Source organism: Oncorhynchus nerka, linkage group LG8 (genome assembly GCF_034236695.1).
Source record: "Oncorhynchus nerka isolate Pitt River linkage group LG8, Oner_Uvic_2.0, whole genome shotgun sequence".
NCBI lineage: Eukaryota > Metazoa > Chordata > Actinopteri > Salmoniformes > Salmonidae > Oncorhynchus > Oncorhynchus nerka.
In genome coordinates, this window is record NC_088403.1 from 51,009,680 (window position 1) to 51,030,437 (window position 20,758).

A 20,758-nucleotide genomic window follows, 5' to 3' on the forward strand; every position below is an offset into this window, starting at 1 on the left:
GGTAAATTACAGGAGAACAAAAATCAGCAATGTCAATGGCTGGGGCTACATCGACTGCCTGAGTAACAACTAAACCTCGCTAGCTCTTGCCCTGAAACTGCAAAAGCTGTGAATTGCGCCTTTGAATTAATTAATTGGATATAGCCCATGCATGCTTGGGGATGGGACTGTTAGCAAGACAAATTGTGACAGTGGCTCACCTTACATATTCACAGTGCAACCACACAGTGGAGCAACATATGAAAGTGAGTCTCAGCGACACTCCCATTAACTGTTGATTCACACACTTGGAACTTTGAGGTGAAGTGACTTTTCCATCCAACGAAGGATCCATTTAATTAAACGATACTCCATGCATTAAAGTGCCGAACCGTAGTAGACCTAAAAACAAGATGAAAAAAAGAGAAGGTGGCTATTCAGGGTTGTCAGAGCGTGATACTCCCCTCCAATAAGCAAATTATAGTTAGGGTGGAGGTCAATTTCTCTTCAGCTCAATTGAATATCAGGGATAATTAAGAGTGTGGTTCAATTACTTAATTATTCTCTGAAAAAAAAATCACGAGTTGAAGTCCATTTGACAAAAATGTTGTTGATATAGAATCAAAGATCACTAATACAGTGAAATGAATGTCACCGGATCTTAAAATCCAGTAATATTGAGGACTGAATAGGGGGGAAAGTATGTTTTCCATTTTTATGCTCCACATGTAAACTCAGTTGAATTATATGTCCGGCTTCACATCTGCGAACTGCTGACTTTGTCAGATGGTCTGAGCGCTCTTCCAGAGCCGGAAGACAGCCTAGGGAGTCGGAGGCTACTGCTGTTAGTGGTGATTCACAAGAGAGAGGGAGAGTAAAAGAGCAAGAGAGAGAAATCTGGGCTTTGTTCAGCTAGCCGTCACATCGACATTGTTAGTCTATTTCCTCTCCTTTCATCTCCCCCCTCTTTCCCCTGGCTGCAACCCCTGTGTGCCTCAGTGTTGCTCTGGGGAAGTTATCAGCCAAAACTAACACCCCCTCGGCCTCCTCAACCCACCCAGACACACACATTGACAGAGACACCCACACAAACCTCCAGATTTGGCATTACTATTCTTACCTCAGCCTAGACACAAAGTTTAATTGAGGTAAAGAAATCTATATGTTTTGCCTGTGTGAGGGGAGAAAAGGAACAGCCTTTTCTCACATGGACCACTGACACACAGCAGATGGCATCAACCAGCAACACCTGACTGACTGCACACAGGAAGGATAAATGCATCCCGGTAAAATGAGACAGAAAGACTCACCTCACAGTGTCAACATCTCGTCTCCTTTCTGTTGTTGGTATTTTAATCTTTCATTTTTCAGACAAGAAAGAATGTTGTCTGTATCTATCTACTTTGAACGTTCCGTGACTGGATGACTAAGGGAAGTCACTTAAAATGCCATTCAACCGGACCTCCACAGACCTTTATTACGATCTAGGCCAGAGGTGTCAAACTCATTTCGACCCAGGGGCCGCATTTGGTCTTCAATGAGATCCAGTGGGCCACACTGAAAATGTGTTATATTTCCTCGCTGTCAAAATTAGCGCAAAAACATGTCCTCTAGGGTAGGGCAAAGGGGGATACCTAGTCAATTGTACAACTGAATGCATTCAACCGAAATGTGCCTTCCTCATTTAACCCAACCCCCCTGAATCAGAGAGGTGCGGGGGGCTGCTTTAAATCGACAACCACGTCATCGGCACCCGGGGAACAGTGGGTTAACTGCCTTGCTCGGGAGCAGAATGACAGATTTTTGCCTCGTCAGCTCAGGGATTCGATCCAGCATCCTTTCGGGAATGCCTAGCTTTCATTTCAGGTGATTATTAGATAGCTGGACACAGGCAAGAAACTGTATGAATGTAGGTCCATTATAATTTCTACAGTTTTCATGTTTAAGTATTTTTAATTCAACCCCCCTCCAAGAAAAACAAAAATATATAAATGCTGGATTGTACCAATAGGCCTTTCCAGAGGTGATAGTAAACCAACCCAAACCTTTTCCTAACCCTGAAAAGATAACATTTTGGGAGTATATTATCCTGAGGTTTTCCTATGACAAAGGCCACAGGGTTTACAAAAAAAACTCAATCTAAATCCACTGTATGTTGTAATGAATAGGGAAAACCTGCAATGTTCCAGCCTGAAAAGGCATCCAAGCCTCAAGTGAATTGTATCAACTGTGCTATTGTGAGCACAGACAGCAGAGTAAACACAGCATAACTCACGCCAGTGATGTCACCCTCCTGATGACAATCACCACATAAAGGATAATAGTATCTTTAGCCACAATATGATGTGGATTGCCAATAACAGTGTATTGGAGCGAACACCAGCGGGTGAGGATCCCATCTGGCAATGTTTGTCAATGGAAACCCGGACCTCAAACTGACAATGAAAAGCACTTAATCTGTTCTGACCTCAATCAGTCGACACAGAGAATAAACTACCATACGCTCACTCACAGTCCGACCACATCCCAAATGGCGCCCTCTTCATATGTAGTGCCCATAGGGATCTGGACAAATGTAGTGCACTATATAGGGAATAGGGTGCCATTTAGGACACATCTCTTTCCCTCTCCACCACACAGATTGTATATTCAACAGCAGGACTGAGAGGAAGAGTCGTTTTCAGCAGCAAAAATAATAATGGATAATACATTTGACATTAAGCCCATATTGTCTCGGGATGAGAACCTGCGTTGCATTTATGAACTCTGCATGCTTATGAGAAATGTGGCAATATCTTTGTTTTTCGAGTGCGAGGGTAAGCCAAGTAAGGACAAGAGGATTCTTAACTTTTGTCTCGTTCTCCTGCTTAGTGTGAGAGGTAGCCTAGGCAACAAAGCTACGTTCACAACTGCTGTACCCTTATAGAAACTTGTTTGGCTTAAGATTCCTCCTCTTCACATCACATATACACCTACTTTATTGGAGTACAGTAGCTTGAACCTTCATGATAAACTTAGGTCATTTATGTATTCCAAATTGCATATTCTTCCTGTCTAACGTCTTTTTTTGCAGCAGTTTAATATCCAAGGGGTAAAACGCATGAATTAATACAAATTATGGCTTCTAGCGGTTATGTTTACTTGCATAATGAAAAACACAAATTATTCAAACGTGTAAATTAAAATGGGATTAAATGCATTTCATATTTATAGCAACATCTATCACATCTAAATGGACAACAGTATCAGATGCAAGTGGTTTAGCAAACTGTTGAGAGATTGATCTGATAAATCGACAAGTACACAAGGAGTTTAAAAATTGCTGGTCCACTCCTTCGGGCATGCACACACATTTTCTTCTGGCACACACTTCCCCCAACATGCATGCACGCACACACACACTTCAAGGGTTAGACAAAATATACAGGAGTCCCCCCAGCTCTGTTAATTAGCATAGATAGCATTGGGTGTTGTAGTAATGTGGGTAGGGAGGGATACCTATATACCACAGGAAAGATGCTAGCTAGCGTAGCACTCATACAGGCTACGTGCAGGTTGGCACCGTTCAAGCCTCTCTTACCCTCCATCCCTCCCTTCCATCTATCCCTCCCTCTGGGTCAATAAATGCCCATGGATGGTTGGGGTCACTCAACACCCCACCCCCACAATGACAGTCCCCAAAACATACAAGTATGGTGGCACCATTTAGCCCAGATGTACATATATGAGGATGTCCCTTTGTCCCTATATATTTAGGACAATGTTCAGATAGTTTCTTGTTTACTCTAGTCTACACAAGCAGGGGAATGGTGCTGCCTAGCGTAGCTACAGCACATGTGTAGCGTAGCACCCATACACGTGCCGGGTAACAGAAAGCTCACGTTCTGCCGGGCGCGCCGAGAGTGCACAGTAGCGTGAGCAGCTAATTGAGTCGCGCGGCGCAGCTCTCCCGGAGATTATTATTAAACAAGGACCTGCCAGTCATACCGTGACACGCTGAATGAGAGAAAGAAGGGGGAGAACGATATAAAAATGAAAAGATGAGGATGAAGGAGTGAGAAGAGAAAGAGGAGAGTATAAAAAGACGAGGGTAGGGATGAGAGAGAGGAGAGAAAGTTGGACGGGGAATAAAGGGGGTGGTGGAGGCGACAACTCCTCGATGCCTCGCTCTTCAGGCACCCACAGAGAGCAGGTAATCTCATTGAGCATACACTCGGTGCACAACAATGGTGTGGTGTCGCTTCGATTAGCTTGGGTGGCTACGCTACAACTGCAATAACAGCACCCAGTGAACTTCCTTTGATTCCCTTTCTTTCCCCACGTTTCAAATGGAAGTGATCACACGCTAGGCTATTACGCAAAGACAAAAGGCGGGGACTTGGGATATGCATGGCGAGGGATGTTACCCACAGTGTGCGCTTAACGAACCGTGATGTGAGTTGGAACGTGTCGAGAGTTTTGATTTGGGGAACAGTCAGACGTAGCTACGCAGTTCACTTGAGAATGAGGAGTGAACATGAGGTGACCAAGTTCACGCGCACACAGTGTCGGGAACAAGGCAATTGCCTTGATAAAGGCTAGAACCTTAATATGTATAGTGCATTGCCAAAGATCTAGTTAATTAGCGTCAACAAGAAAGGCAGTACTAACACACTTAAAATGTCTCCACACTTAATATGAGCCTTTATTCAAACAGCAGACTGAGTTCACACACATACTGTCCCCTTTAGAGGGCCTGTAGAGAGAGAGAGAGAGAGATCTCATGCCACATTGCTTGATGCTGCACTGCAGAGTGACATGCTCCTTTCCCTGGGTCTCCCGTTCCACTGCTCTCTCCTGCCCATCTCACCAGACAGAAAGGACTGCATTATCACAGTGAAAAGGGATCCCCTTCAAGTCCCCCATGCCACTGAACAAGGGCCAGTGATCAGGGAGTGTATGCGCTGTGTTTGTGTGGTGTGGGGTGGGGGGGGGGCACTACTGGGGAATGTGCACCTGCAATGTTTCTCAGTTGACACAGTCAGTCTTTTGTGAGGTTTCTCCATGTCCTATCCATTGAAATCTCAGTGGTTTTCCAGGATGAAAATAATTACAGAGCCACTCAATGACAGCTGTTAACTGCGGACTCCTCTCATTTTGGACTGTCCTGCCATCTTAGGTTGGAGACGACATACCACAGGGGTTTTATGTATCAAGCATCCGAGTTGCCTTTCAGATCGTAATGATTCCGATTATTATGGACAGGGATAAAGACGGGCCAATGTTTTCTCATGGAGCAGTGAGAGAGGGAGGTTGTAATAGATCTGATGCCACACACACACAAAGTCCAAAACAACTACCAACCAATACCTAAAAATGAATAACTTCTTCAGGAACAGCGCCATAGTAAATGCATACAAATGATGCCTTAGGAAAAACAACAGATGTCCAAGCACTTAATTCATTTTTCTTTCTCATCTTCCTGGATGTGTACTGTAACCTGTGGTGTCTGCAGGGTGCGAGAGGAGGTTTCATTCCTGTCATGTCTCCCCACTCCCACAGGCATGCAGTTAACAGCCTTAAGCCGGGCCCTGGGTGGACTTAGGGGAGGACAGTGGGAGGTGACTTCACAGGGTGATCCATCAATGGCTAAATTGACAATCGCTCCAGTGGCACGACAGCTCCCGTATGGGATCGAAGGCAAGCTGTGACCTCAAAGACTGCCTGAACAATTTCTAGTGGGGAGGGGGGCTATAGTGGAGTGTGTGTGGAGGCAGTGGAGGGTGTGTGTGTGTGAGAAAGTGGTTAAGGGAATGTGTGTGTGTGTGGGGGGGTGCATGTGTGTCTCAAGATACCACTCGTCCAATCAAGAAGTACACAGATAACCTGAATCAGCGTGACCCTGACATTGTTACAAACAGAATGTGAAGGAGTAGGGCCTCCTCCTCTGAGAGAAAGCTGTGTATCTCTTCTACCCCTTCCTCCCTCGTCTTCAAACACAATTATTAAGGAAATGGAATGGGCCGGCCAGATTCCCAAACGAGGCCGCAGCTTTTCCTACAATAAAGCCCTTCTTCTGTCAATGGGCTGTATTGAATTTACTCCATGGCTAGTGTGTCACATTGAAGGCCATCCTCAGTAGCCATCCCTTTCCGTCTCTCTTATCCTCAAGGTCTACAGGGCTAATCAGTCTCACTGTAATGTTTGATCCCAGCCTTCGGTCCCAATGCAGACTTTACAATAGTTCATATATTGATTCGACGGGGCATTCGTGTTGTCCATCACTTCCTACTAAACTTAGGGTAGAGTAGAAAGTTGGGGGGAGAGTGTGTCTAGCACTTTTTTTTTCAGCACTAAACTTTTGTTTCAGGTTAATGTAATTTTATCCTTTGTATTCTCGGTTTCAGAAGAAAAGAAAAGCGCTTAAATTCTCCCTCGCTGGTGAAGTGGTAAATTACAATTGGGGGGGGGGCAGTTTGGATTGAATGATAAATGATTAATCCCTTTCTCATTCTATTGTGGTGTAAAATAAAGGCTGTGCTGGTCTACATTGTCCTCTGAGCTCCATTAGGAACATTATCATGGTACTCTACAGTGGACCAATTGCCCCCAGGTGGAATAGAACAATCAGCTAAGAATACCAGGCTAAAGCCATTTTTCACACATAGAAACAACGGCAAGGCTTTTATTAATTAGATGCTAAATGTGGAATCGTAATGTTCTGTGTGCCTTGTGGCAATTTTGTTTGATATGGTTATATTTTGTTGTTAGGTTGACCCTTTGACTGACATAAAATGCCACACACTAAAAAGGAATAGACCAAGAACAAATTATTGTGTCCTTGAGTTGATGTGCCTTCATTCTCAGCAGACATACTGTAGGGGGGAGCCTGTTCAGCAGGCCATCGTAGCAGTTGTAGTCTATTGGTGCTTAAACTGTTTCATGTCCAAACACGAGCCATGTGTCCCATTTCACAAAACAACAACACCAAAACAAACCAATCAATGACAATTGGCTAACGTCTACCCAGGAAGTAAAAATGTACCTCTAAAAAAACAAAGGAATCCCAACCTACTGTAGCCTATTCTTTGTTTGGTCAGCACGGAACAGCATGCTCGTATGAAACCAGATTCATCATGAGATTCAAATGTAAAAGCCCATGCAAAGTACACATATCAATTTGCATGAGAAGTGCCTAAGTGCAGATAGAGCCATAATCCCTGTAATTAGGCAAAGCATACTGTATGACCGCGAGGGGTGGATTTAAAAATCGCTGCTAACGTGGTGACACATAACCAGGCAAAGAGGATGAAGGACAGCCTTGCCCCCCCACCCACGTCGTGCCTGTGTGTGAATACAGTATGTGGCGGTGGATGAGCTTACAGGGCCAATCCTATAAAGCATTGGGAGATTTGCATAACTATGAGTAGTATGTATAGCAGGCTTTGATTGGAACACCTACGGTATCCTATCCTAGACTTTCCATGGAATGCAAATAAGCCAGATATGTGAAGGAATGTCAGTTTGTTTTAACGTAATGCTGTTTTCTAATATTAGCTTAACCATCTGGTGTGCGGTTCATACACAGATCTGTCTACCGAGATAAATACTTAATTATGCAAATTGGATAAAGTGATTCTCTCTCTCACACAAACCCACACCATGGCTTCCATTTGTCCCTGCCTACTCACTTTTCTCCCACTTGACCATTTTCTCCCCAACCCCTGGTCCTTTGGGCAGGGAACCCTGTAGCGTTTGAAGGGTCACTCTATAATATTTATCTGCCTAGTCCGCCGGGCGCCACATGCACACATTACTCCACCTAATGTAAACCAACATCCTCCGCCACTTGACCCAGCTGTCAATATCAGTCCTCATTAAACGCCATTCAGCCCGCCACAAGCCACTTTAAATGGCATCATCCGATGCTTACCGAATTATGCAATGGGAGCCGCATTGGGGGAATCCTAATTCATTCATTTGGAAGATATATTGGGGGAGGCAGTGCGAAAAAACTATAAAACTTGTGGGGGTATTTAACCCCACGGGCACAAAAGGCCCAGCGCGGCTTAATGTTGCTGTCATGTTTCACTCGGGTTCCGAGTTCTGACAGCACTTTGGCAATGGCGGAGGCAGACGATGGACGCCACGAGAACGCGAAAACCACTTTCCTCTCAAGTATGAGTAAGAACATGGTATTGATTTTGTTGCTAGGTATGGAAGATTTCAAATTAAAATAATCTAATAATAAAAGCCAAAATGCCAGGCAAGATATATTGGGGAATTACACCACTTAGATGATTGAATTAGAATACAAAGAAACCTGGATTATGCACATTCAGGTTATCCTAAAATAAATAATTATATGAAAATTATACACGGATGAGTTGACAATGGGTGGAACAAACCGGAAAGACTGACACGGCAAAGAAACATTTTATTCAATAAGCAGAGATATGGAATAAACTGGCATCCAATTGACAAATATTTAATCAACCTGAATAATTTTTTCCTGACTATCTGTGCAATTTCAATATCATCTAATGGGCCTAACAAAGTTATAGTAAGGTGTTGAGAGCAACACACATCAAGTCATTTGTGCCCATGAATGCCAATGTGCTAATAAACTGTATTGCTCATATTGGATTCTTTGAGTAAAAGAAACATCAGGTAAAAGTCTTAAACGAACCCTCAAAGAATCAAAATGTTTCACTCTTGCTCTAAGCACTTTATATACCAATTATAGTCAAAGTAAAAGCTCACTTCCAACTTTAATTCTCAAATGACCTTCAATTCTCTTTGGCAAAAGATGCCAGCGCTGTCTTCTTTTCTTGTTGACATGCGAGTCACGTTCTCCGGGATACAAGGGAGAACTAAAACAACTACTCACACAATTCAGATAGAGCTTGACCTTTTACACCCATAGTACCCCCACCTGCTCAGACGAAGCAGGCCTGTTTACGTCCCACGCTTCACAAACGCTCCATAATCACAACAAAACGGAACATGCCCCAGTAGGCTCTCTTGAAGTTTCCCCCATTTGAAATAGGAGCGGGGAAAGTAATTTGTTTAATTAGGCAAATGCAGGGATACCCTGGTGTACAGTAGTGAAAGCCTCAGCACAAGGAGATTCATTAAGGGATGTCAGGTTTGGAAACGTTGAGACATAAACTATTTTTGGTGGGGTTTGTATGGAGCCAATGGGATTGGATTCGAATTAGCATATTTCTGATGGATACCCGTAGCCGGGGATGTGGGATACCCTCAGGTGACATTTCACATTGGCTGCGGGAAGCGATCTGAATTAACACACAATATGCAGATGATGAGCCGTGTAAATGCCTTGCAGTTAGGGATTGTGAGTGTGCGTGCCTATGTGTGTGCGAATGAGTGTGAGGTATTCCTGTGTATTCCAGTCTGTATGTCTCCCTTTATGTGTGGGTGTATGCCTGGATGGTCAATTACCTGCTAAAGCTCCGAGCTGAACAATATGCACAGGCGCACACACACTCTCATGGCAAATGTCTTCTTCCCTCTCCAGTGTGGCCAAATCCACTTCTATATAGATGTGTGCCCAGGGCTCTTTTTGTGAGAAATGGGTGTCAGTTTCACGATTCTCTTGTCTCGAGGACTAGTCCATGGGGCATTCTCCCTTTGATTTCCCTAGAATGTAATAAATATGGAATCTTTCCGGGGGTACTGCACAATCACACGCACAAAGACATGCAGGTAACTGCCAAAATAAAGGAAACACAGACATGAAATGTCTTCGCAGGGAGTTGTGCCGCCACGAGCCAGAACAGCTTCAATGCACCTAGATTCTACAAGTGTCTGGAACTCTATTGGAGGACACACAGAATATGGTTCACATTGTTTTCACACTCATCAAACCATTCTCTGACCACAGATGCCCTGTGCATAGCCACGGTGGCCTGCCCAGCATTTTTACACATGACCCTAAGCATGATGATATGTAAATTGCTTAATTAACTCAGAACCCACACCTGTGGGTAAGCACCTGCTTTCAATATACTTTGTATTCCTCCCTCATTTCCCTCATTTAAGTGTTTCCATTATTTTGTCGTGATGAATGTGGCGTTGCAAAGGCGTTTGGCTTCCTCGTCATTACCCAATGACAGGAGAACTGTGTGTGTGTGTTTGCTTCTCATGTGTTTTGGAGCATAGCTTACCCTTCTCCCCCCCTTCTCTGTCAGCTTGTTTTGTCTGTTCTGCCTCCCTCCCTCAGCCTTCCCATTGCTCCTCAACTTGGAATCCATCATTGAGTTAATCCCAGAAATATTTAGAGATCCCAGCGACTCCGCACCGACATTCCCCCAAGGGCATTCCCTCGTTCCCTCTCCTTACTTCAGATGGGTTTAAGTGGGAAGGGGGTCGGACAGTTGTGTACATGTTGATGTACAAACATAGGAGGCAGGCAGAGGCAGCTGTGAGCAGAGGAGACCATTGCTGCATCCCAAATGGCACCCTATTCCCTATATGGTCCACTACTTTTGGCCAGATCCCTGGTGGGCCCTGGTCAAAAGTAGTGCACTATATTGGGGAAAGGGGTGCCATTTGGGACACAGACAGTATGTGGGTGTGATTGGAGCATATTTGTGTGCTTGGTCTGAACATATTGGGAGTGGAGGGGGTTGACAAGGGATTTCCATTCCAAAGTAGGACAGTGTCCCCCGGAGGGGAGAGAGACTGCGGAGAGAAAAGAAACCCCTGCGCGAGCATTACAACCAGAAGCATTCCAAAACATCTGGGACTAATCTGCTGACAGCATCTAGTAATGCATGATCTTTGCCCCACTTCAAAGAATAAACACTAAGCCACTTTGAGGCTAACAAAATAATAACCAAGACACAAAAAACAAATACTGGGTGTTATGTTTTCTGTATCTCTTTGTGGAGAAAGAATTACGGCGCCACAGCAGTCGCAGCGTTTTTAAAATGCAACCCATTGTCCGACATTTTATCTCCCAAGCTCTTTTGGCGGGTCGGCAGTAAATTTGCAGCTTCATAATGTCTCGGTTCCCTTCGGATCAATAGAGTAATACAAAAGGCAGGTGCGTGACACATCGAAGTCACGTAACACCACTCCCAATAAACATTATGGCAAAACCATTATTCGGAAGAGCTAGCTTTGATTAGCGTGCCGCTAAAGCGCAACGCCACCCAGCCAAAAGATACAGCACCAAAACAATCTCGTTAATGTTTTTGCCGTATCAAATTAGCATCTTCATGGGCCATTTGCGTGATGCCTCCCCCAGTTCCCAAACCCTAGTTTAAGCTGAATTTAAATTACTTAATTTACTTGTCCACTGAAACAAATGGTAAGGGGAGAATGGTCAGATCTGAGGTGGTTGCAATTTGTTCAGAAGGTTAAAAAAAAATGCCTGCGAAGTGATCTCAATATCCTAATGCAGAGCCCAGTCTACCGCTCATTTCTTTATTTACCACACATTTTACTAGCTTTCCTACGTGCGTTATGCCAAAACTGTGTTAATATTTCTTTGAAAACAGTTTATATTTCTATTGTCTGGAGAGTGAGAAAAACAGAGAGAAAGATACTATACGTAGACAGACTGATACATAGGGGACAGGGGGAGGGAAGGGGAGAGAGAGAGAGATTTGGGGAAAAAGTGAGAGCAAGGGAATTTGAAAAAAAAAACAAACAGTAATCAGTCACCATTGATGGGGTAAGAGAAAGACATTTTAAAATAGTGACAGACACAAACAAAGTGACACATGAAATGGGACAGCGGCATCCCGGGCTTACCCAGAGCTGCTGGCGCGAACAGGCTGGCGAAGAGGAGCAGGCGTGCAGTCAACATGGCCCCTCCGCCTGGCTGCCGATCCGCCCAATGGAGGGGTCAGGCCTTCCCTGGTGGGCCTGAAGCAAGTGTTCCGTATGCTACGGTTCCCTCCGCTGCGCCGCAGTCCTGTTACGGTCCCGTTTTACGGTCCTCAAAGCCTATCCTGAAGAGAGAGAAATGTGTTTTAGGTAGAAAAAGTACCAAATGAATAGTTGAATTCGAGTTGTGAACCTTAGGTGGTGTATAAAGACAGATTGCCTTGTTGGAATACTCCTTGGCTATGTTTTGTGAAATAAATTTACTTTTTATTTCCAGTGAAGAAAACTAGCTTGATGCATTGTAACTTTAGCCGTCTCTCAGGCTACGAGTCATTCATGTATTCTTCCACCAATTGTCCGTCAATGAGATACAGCTAGTTTCTCAACATTGGGTCAGTATGACAGTGTTTGGGAGCGTTCAACCGTATAACAGTCATGGAGGATGTTTTGCGATTGACTTTTGTTTGTCCATGTTGTGTCAACCAGCCCCAGTTACTCCCATGTAGAGTAACACACTGCTCCACTACCACCACACACTATTCCTGTCAGTCTCAGAGTATTTTCGGACAGTTGATGATAATTGCTACTGGAAAAGAGAGTGCCCCCCCCCCTTTGCTGTGGGTGTGAACATTATCGTCACAGTTTGAGATTTGTCTGCAGCGGAGAATGTATAGTACAGTGCGCCACAAGCGGCCATTGTGGTATAGCCGCCTTTTCCCCCATTATCAGAAAACAAAATGGTCTCCCACGCTATTGTATTGAGCTGCAGTGACCTATGGTAAGCGCATGGGAAGGTTGGCACTGGTGAACTTGTAATACTGGTGGGTAAAATCGTGAGGCTATTGCTCGTGACCATAAAAAGGGGTCATCATACACATTAAATATGTTGATGAGGAATTTTGTCAAACAAAGGTAGCATGTCAATTTTGAAACATTTGGGAATATGATACGCATAGTGTAATATTCACCATTTGATGTTGCGTCGGTTGACATGATCCATAATGTCAGGATAAAAATGCAACTATCAATAGAGGTTAAGACAGATTTAGTGAATAGCCCCCAAACTATCTACTATAGTGCATCTACAACATATCACAATACCAAATTATAATCTAGAGCTCTTTAATCCAAAAGAGCACAGACAATGTTTATACCCTCTACAAATGGTATTGAGATGCTGCACTTTAATCTCAATAGAAAATATATATTTTTTAATTCTCTCGACTGACTTAAAAAAAAAAAATTAAAAGGTCAAAGAGCAATCACAGTTTGACCAGGCAAACCAAAATGACTGTACCTCCCCTGCTGTACTCAATCTCAATTCCCATGCATGTTGGTGATCTCATTTGGTTACGTGTTCCCTTTCTCGATAATCCCCCTTCCTCTGTTGAATGACATTTTCAGATCGCATGTAGCAGCAATTATCTAATGCATAATCCCTCCAAAAATCCAAACTAGATTAAGAATAATAGATTTTGAGGACAGATATTGAAGTTAAAAAACAGAGGGGTGCAGCCTATCAAGAGTGGCCCATTCCATACAAAGGGAATCTATAAAGGGAATTAGTTAAGCCCTGACTAGTTTTAGCAGGTTGACGGTTATTGTCATCAGCCTTGTCCTGAAGGTAGAATTAAGTGATATCCCCCTTAGATAGGCCAGCTGCAAAGTTAAAAAAAAATGGCTGTATTGTAAAAATGAATGGCTTTTTGGTCTTAATTTAATGTTAGGGTTAGGCATAGCAGTGTGGTTAGTTAAGGTTAGGGCTAAGGTAAGGGTTAGGCATAGCAGTGTGGTTAGTTAAGGTTAGGGCTAAGGTAAGGGTTAGGTTTAAAATCTGATTTTATGACTGTGGCTGTGCCAGAGCTGCCTCAAACAATATACAAGACGAAAAATGATAACCTGCATCGCTTAATGTCATCCACCATCAGCACACTAAACTCCCTGAACACATTGAACTCCACCTAAAATGATGCTACCATCTTTAATCTGTGCAATAAAAAGTTAGACAATGTAAGCTTTGTAGCTACACCTCTTACTTTGTAGATATTGGCAACAATCTGTATATGTACCCCTCATTCAAGGGCTTTTCTTTATTTTTGTAACTATTTTCTACATTGTAGAATAATAGTGAATATATCAAAACTATGAAATGACATATGGAATCATGTAGTAAGCAAAAAAGTGTTAGACATATCAAAATATATTTTATATTTGAAATTCTTCAAATAGCCACCCTTTGCCTTGATGACAGCTTTGCACACTCTTGCCATTCTTTTAACCAGCTTCATGAGGTGGATCTGGAATGCATTTCAATTAACAGGTGTGCCTTCTTAAAAGTTATCTTTTTTTCCTTCTTAATGTGTTTCAGCTAATCAGTTGTGTTGTGACAAGGTAGGGGGGTATACAGAAGATAGACCTATGGCAAGAACAGGAGAAACGCCAGTCCATCAATACTAAGACATGAAGGTCAGTCAATACGGAACATTTCAAGAACTTTGAACGTTTCTTCAAGTGTAGTCGCAAAAAAACATCAAGCGCTGTGATGAAACTGGCTCATGAGGACCGCCACAGGAATAGAAGACCCAGAGTTACCTCTGTTGCAGAGGATAAGTTCATTAGAGTTCAAATAACAGACATCTCAACATCAACTGTTCAGAGGAGACTGTGGTCTGGAGTCCAAATTTGAGATTTAGGGTCCAAATGCCGTGTCATTGTGAGACGTGGTGTGGGTGAACGGATGATCTCTGCATGTGTATTTCCCACTGTAAAGCATGGAGGAGGAGGTGTGATGGTGTGGGGGTGCTTTGATGGTGACACCGTCAGTGATTTATTTAGAATTCAAGGCATACTTAACCAGCATGGCTACCACAGCATTCTGAAGCAATACGCCATCCCATCTAGTTTGGGCTTAGTGGGACAATCATTTGTTTTTCAACAGGACAAATGACCCAACACCCCTCTAGGCTGTGTAAGGGCTATTTGAACAAGGAGAGTGATGGAGTACTGCATCAGATGACCTGGCCTCCACAATCACACAACCTTTACCCAATTGAGATGGTTTGGGATGAGTTGGACCGCAGAGTGAAGGAAAAACAGCCAACAAGTGCTCAGAATATGTGGGAACTCCTTCAAGACTGTTGTAAAAGCATTCTAGGTGAACCTGGTTGAGAGAAATCCAAGAGTGTGCAAAGCTGCCATCAAGGCAAAGGGTGGCTATTTGAAGAATCTCGAATATATTTAGATTTTGTTTAACACTTTTTTGGTCACTACATGATTCCCTCTCACACCCCCCCCCCCCCCCCCCCTTAAAAGATTTAGATGCACTACTGTTCCACTGGATGTCATAAGGTGAATGCACCAATTTGTAAGTCGCTCTGGATAAGAGCGTCTGCTAAATGACTTAAATGTTAAAAAAAAAAAATGATTCCATGTGTGTTATTTCATAGTTTTGGTGTTCTAGAACTTTCGACCGGTAGTGTATGGGCTGTTTTGAAGACAATGCAGTGCTGAGCCCCCCAAACCATGGTCTAGCGAGGGCAACTGGTTTAGAACATAACTCATTAATTTTGTTATGTAGGCAGTGTTTAAGGCCTGCGCATGAGGTAATGTGGAATGGCATCCCATTATTTGATGACACAGATACCCTTGCATATGAGCTAATAATTGAGAATAATCTATCTAGTGGGGGAGGTAAGAAAAATAAGATCTCAAACAGGATAAGATTGATCATCGCAATACAGGAAATTTGAAGCGTGAAATACAGGTCCCTGATCTGATTGGTGCACAGTGAAAAAAATGTAATGTCAACGTGCTACCAAGCAAGGGGCATGTTCATTATGCACCAAACGGAAGAAAATGGACTGAAACAGAAAGGGACAACCTGGACTTGTGCAATAAGAAACAGACCTTGTCTTTTACTAATTCAAAACTTTTTGCTAAGGTGTGCCCCAACGAACACGACTCAGCTAGTTGGAGACATTCTAAAATGGGATCTAAAAAAAGATGGCCTGAAGGATTCATGGGGACACTATCACTGATTCCTCAGATGTCCTCTTCGGCGATGTGGCCTTTTTTTTTTTTAGGAGCTCTGCACCCAAACTGTCACAAAAATACAGGAGGCTGGTCACCAGAACGACAGGGCTGCTGCTCCTGACAGGGGACAATGAGATCTAGACGGCCAAGCACCATGGACATAAGAGTCGCTTTCAATCTACATCAGTGGTGTGTGTGTGTGTGTGTGTGTGTGTGTGTGTGTGTGTGTGTGTGTGTGTGCCTGTCTGTTCCAAACAAAGTATTTTTCAATTATCACATTTACAGCCTTTCATTAGGGAAAATATGAAAGCAGCTAATAACGGGATTGTAACTTCAAATTATTGCATTATGCACATTACATGCAGAACATGCTACCTTTCAGTAATCATGTCATCACAATCATTAACGCATTACAAAAAAAAGTGTGAGCGTAAGTAGGAAAAGTAACCAGCCACTGAGGAACACGTATCTGAAAATGCATATTTATGAGTAAGGGTTTGGACCGGTTTCAATCCAAAAAGTAAAAGAGACTCGGTTGAAAACCCAAACTAGGTTGCCAACTCCTCTTATATTTCTGAGCCTTATGATACATTATAGTGGCTGGCGTTAGAAGGGTACTTGTTCAGTTAAATTCCTTTAGATAAGGCTTCCAAACTCACTGCATGCTAGCAGTAGCGCCAGTTAAAACCACTTCAATTAAACCACTTCATTACGGAGTCTCAGACTGAAAACTTTTTAATCAGTGTTGTTGTTTGCTGTTATTTTAGCATTCCGCCAGTGCCAAATAGATGGATTTTAATTGTTTTCTCAGGGTCTATCTGGTGAAAAGGGGAAAGGACAGTGGATGAAGATAGCCGAGGAGTAAGTGTGTGTGTATACATATATTTATATATATCCACTGATTGATGTAGTACTGTTATTAAAATTATGAGGCAAAAAATGGGAGACAAAAGATATATGGAAGTAACAAAAGAAACCGGCCTCGCTTGAGCGAAAGTTTAAAAAAAGGAACCCGATTCAGTTCAGATCTAGGGAACGTGGAGCTACAGTGATAGCTTACCCTTCAGTTGTAATGGATAGTATTGATCCAAGCAAAAGCAATATCTAGTGTTCGCTCTTCACAAACCCTCATCCAGTTTCATCATTTAGTACCTGTTTTCTTTGTTTTAGAAAATGAAAACAAAGGTAAAAATGGAGGTAGCTAAACTAGCATAATACTATAATAATTAGGGGGTGCTTATATAGTCCTGTTTCACTGTATGTACAAGTGGGTAAGCTGTACAAGTGTGAGGTGTTTTTTTCTTCATATTCCACTTCCCCTGAGACACCCTCGGAGAGTGGGGACACAGCCAGGGTCAGCCAGTATTGACGGCGACCCTGGAGAAATTAGGGTTAATTGCATTGCCTCATGGGCAGAACGACAGATTTGTACTTTGTCGGCTATTCGATCTAGCAACATTTTGGTTAATGGCCCAACGCTCATTCTGCCCCTGAACAAGGCAGTTAACCCACTGTTCCTAGGCCGTCATTGAAAATAAGAATTTGTTCTTAACTGACTTGCCTAGTTAAATAAAAGGTAAAAAGAAAAATGCCAGGCTACCTGCCGCCCCTACCATGCCATGCAAATGTTTCCTTGCAACAAAAATGCTAGCTGCTAGCAAGTAGCATAGCTAACAGCTAGCTAGCTGAGTAGCTTATCAGTTCCATTATAATTTCAGTCCCTTAACATTCAACAATACGGTTTCCTTCCTTAAAAATTACCGACAAGCTATACTGAACTAAATGATCAAATCAACATGAAACAATTGAAGATTTTACTGAGTTACAGTTCATATAAGTAAATCCAGCAATTGTGTACATATCCTTGCGACATGGGGTTGTGCATTATCATGAGGTGATGGCTGCGGATTCATGGCACAACAATGGGCTTCAGAATCTCGTCACGGTATCTCTGTGCATTCAAATTTCCATAGATATAATACAATTGTGTTCATTGTCCGTAGCTTATGCCTGCCCATACCATAACCCCACGGCCACTCTGTTCACAACGTTGACATCAGCAAACCGCTCACCCACACAATGCCTTACAAGTGGTCTGCAGTTGTGAGGCAGGTTGGATGTTCTGCCAAATTCTCTAAAACAAGGTTGGAGATGGCTTATGGTAGAGAAATTAACATTAAATTATATGGCAACAGCTCTGGTGGACATTCATACAGTCAGCATGCTAATTGCACTCTCCCTCAAAACTTGAGACATCTGTGGCATTGTGTTGTGTGACAAAACTGCATATTTTAGAGTGGCTTTTTTTGTCCCCAGCACAACCTGTGTAATGATCATGCTGTTTAATCAGCTTCTTGATATACCACACCTGTCAGGTGGATGGATTATCTTGGCAAAGGAGATCTGCTCACAAACAGGGATGTAAACAAATTTGATCACAACATTTGAGAGAAACGTGTGTCTGGAACATTTCTGGTATCTTTTATTTCCGCTACATTTTGCGTTTATATTTTTGTTCAGCGTAGTTGACCAGCTTATTAGTTGCATATGAATTTCAGTCCCTCAACATTTAAATTTACTGTCAAACATCTCCAGCGTACCTAACAATAATAACCTCTTCGTGGGTAAATATTGAGATATTAAGAACAGTGGAGTTGACTGTGTTAGACAATTAGGCTTCCAAACACCTGCTCTTTCCTGTCTCAGAACAGCATGAAAACACTAGCTGTTTCTCAAGGGGCTCATGGTAAATCTAAATCAATATCAGTCTAACGCAAAACAATGTTTTCCCCCCACAATGCACAATGGGTGTTCGTGTGTGGTTATCAAAGTTTGCCTGGAGATGTCTTGCGTGTATCCAGCTTCACAAGCCCAGCAGCAGGGGTCTCCAACCACCTTACAGAGCTACCTGGCATGCAGGATTTTGTTCTAGCCCAACAGCATCACACCCCCCAGACGGAATACCAGATTTTTTATTTATTTTTTATTTAAATTTAAAAAACAGGTGTGACAGTGAGGGCTGGAACAAAAGCCTGCATTCTCAGGAGCTATAAATAGCCTGTCTTACAGGATTCCTGACATGACACATTGTAAGAGTGTCATATCATGTATTTCGATGAACAGGCTAACGCAGTTTCCAAGTCATATAACTTCAGTAAGCCAAGCTGCTATGGCTCATCGTTCTAGCCTGTGGCCCTGCTTTTGCTGTCTGATGACCCCGCAATCATACCTCCCTCACTGCAATCAGTTGGCACTATGAAACTGATATCAACATCCAATCTCAAGCTGCACTGCTCCTCACTTTGAATGTGTTCCAGGACCCATCAGTAATCAGGTACGCCAAACCATTTTACATATTTGGATACAACCGCTCGTTTGCATATCATTGGCTTGTAAAACGTGATTGCCACAAGCTCCATGTTGAAAACACATGATTTGTGCTGACAAAAATGCACGACGCCACGACAACCGAACAAGTAATGCCTTGCTTTGACCGCAAACACTTCAAAAACACACTTCAACAGCTCCAGTATATTTTCTCAATAATGATAGTAACAGGATATTTTCTGAAATTGCTACTTCTCCAAACTTCTAAGGTTGACCAAGTCAACGTGATTTGGGGTATCACAGATCTACAACACCCGTTTCAAAACCTAGCTGGCTAGGCCTATATTGGTATGATAACGATCAGAGTTGTCCGAAAATGTACATCACCACCTACAATTAGTTCACGTAGCTCCACAGTTTCTCCCACGCAAGGAAAATGTCATTAGGGTCGAATGAGCTTCTGCAACCCGATCCTCAATGTTATCTGATGGGATCATGCTAAGAGTAATGTTACCATGCCACGCCTGCCTGAGTCACTCTCACATACACTACTTAATATGGGGTTAAATACCAACCAGACAGATTTTGTTCCATGAATACTGTAGTGCTACTTTTTATTTTACTCGTCTTGCTGATGTATTATGTAAAAAAATAATGTATCAAAAAATATTGTCCTAAATTCATGTAGAAATACCACTTCCCTACATGGTCACAGAGGGCAGGTTTCCTGTATTTAGATTAGATTCAGACATGCTACTGGGAATGGACTTTGGATTGTTTAGCTAGTGTATATCTAAACTGCCTGCTGTCAGTGAGTCCTATGCCACAGCTAGCCACCGATCGACGGCTAGTAGAAGATAATAGCGCTAGCTTTAGCCCATTCAGTTACTATGTGCGGGCACTTTCAAGACACCTGTCCATGTGTGAGTGAGGGTCGAGGTATTCGTCGGCAGAGATGTTAGCATAAGCGCGCAGTCGCAAATTCAAGCGCACGCACACACAATCCCAAGGTGAGGAACACCTTTGAAAAGCACTGTATTGTCAGTAGGCTAGCGTTATTATTAGTATTACTAAACACATGCACATACTCAATGGCCTGAGTTCCATTGTCCCACCAGGCGAGAGAATAAAGGCATGCAGGAGCTGCTGTGTACAGTTCACTGAATAAATGCAGATATTCTGAGTATAAAGGCAAGGGAAATCTGCCTAGAGACACTCTTTATTCGCTCACTCTTTATTATAATGCAAAGCTCAGGCACCATCAATTTTTCCATTCTTTTTTCCCTGCCTCTCACGGCACATCCTTCTTAATGCGGCACAAATGGATGCAGGGAGGGAGAGGGAGAGAGAGGGATGGATAGATGGAGGAGTGAGGGATGGATAGATGGAGGAGTGAGGGATGGATGGATGGAGCAAGGGATGAAGGTGGTGGGTGTATAAGTGTGGCGTTCCAGCTCATGAATTGTCATAAGACGCCCTCGGGAGGCCTGGCTCGAGGTAAGCCATGGCAACAACGGCTGATATCGCCATGGCGCGCCAGGTGAGCGGGTGTTGCCATGACAACCACCTCGCCCTGTTTGCG

At 43.1% G+C, this 20,758-nt stretch overlaps 1 protein-coding gene across 1 annotated transcript in view; it reads right to left on the minus strand.

Annotated features, from left to right (window-relative positions):
* The window catches only part of LOC115133545 (adhesion G protein-coupled receptor L3-like), a 267,932-nt gene that overhangs the window by 221,580 nt on the left and 25,594 nt on the right, over positions 1 to 20,758 (minus strand). Inside the window, 1 exon segment of the mRNA XM_065021894.1 lies at positions 11,743 to 11,942. Coding sequence (XP_064877966.1) covers positions 11,743 to 11,797 — 55 coding nt within the window. The 5' untranslated portion in view covers positions 11,798 to 11,942.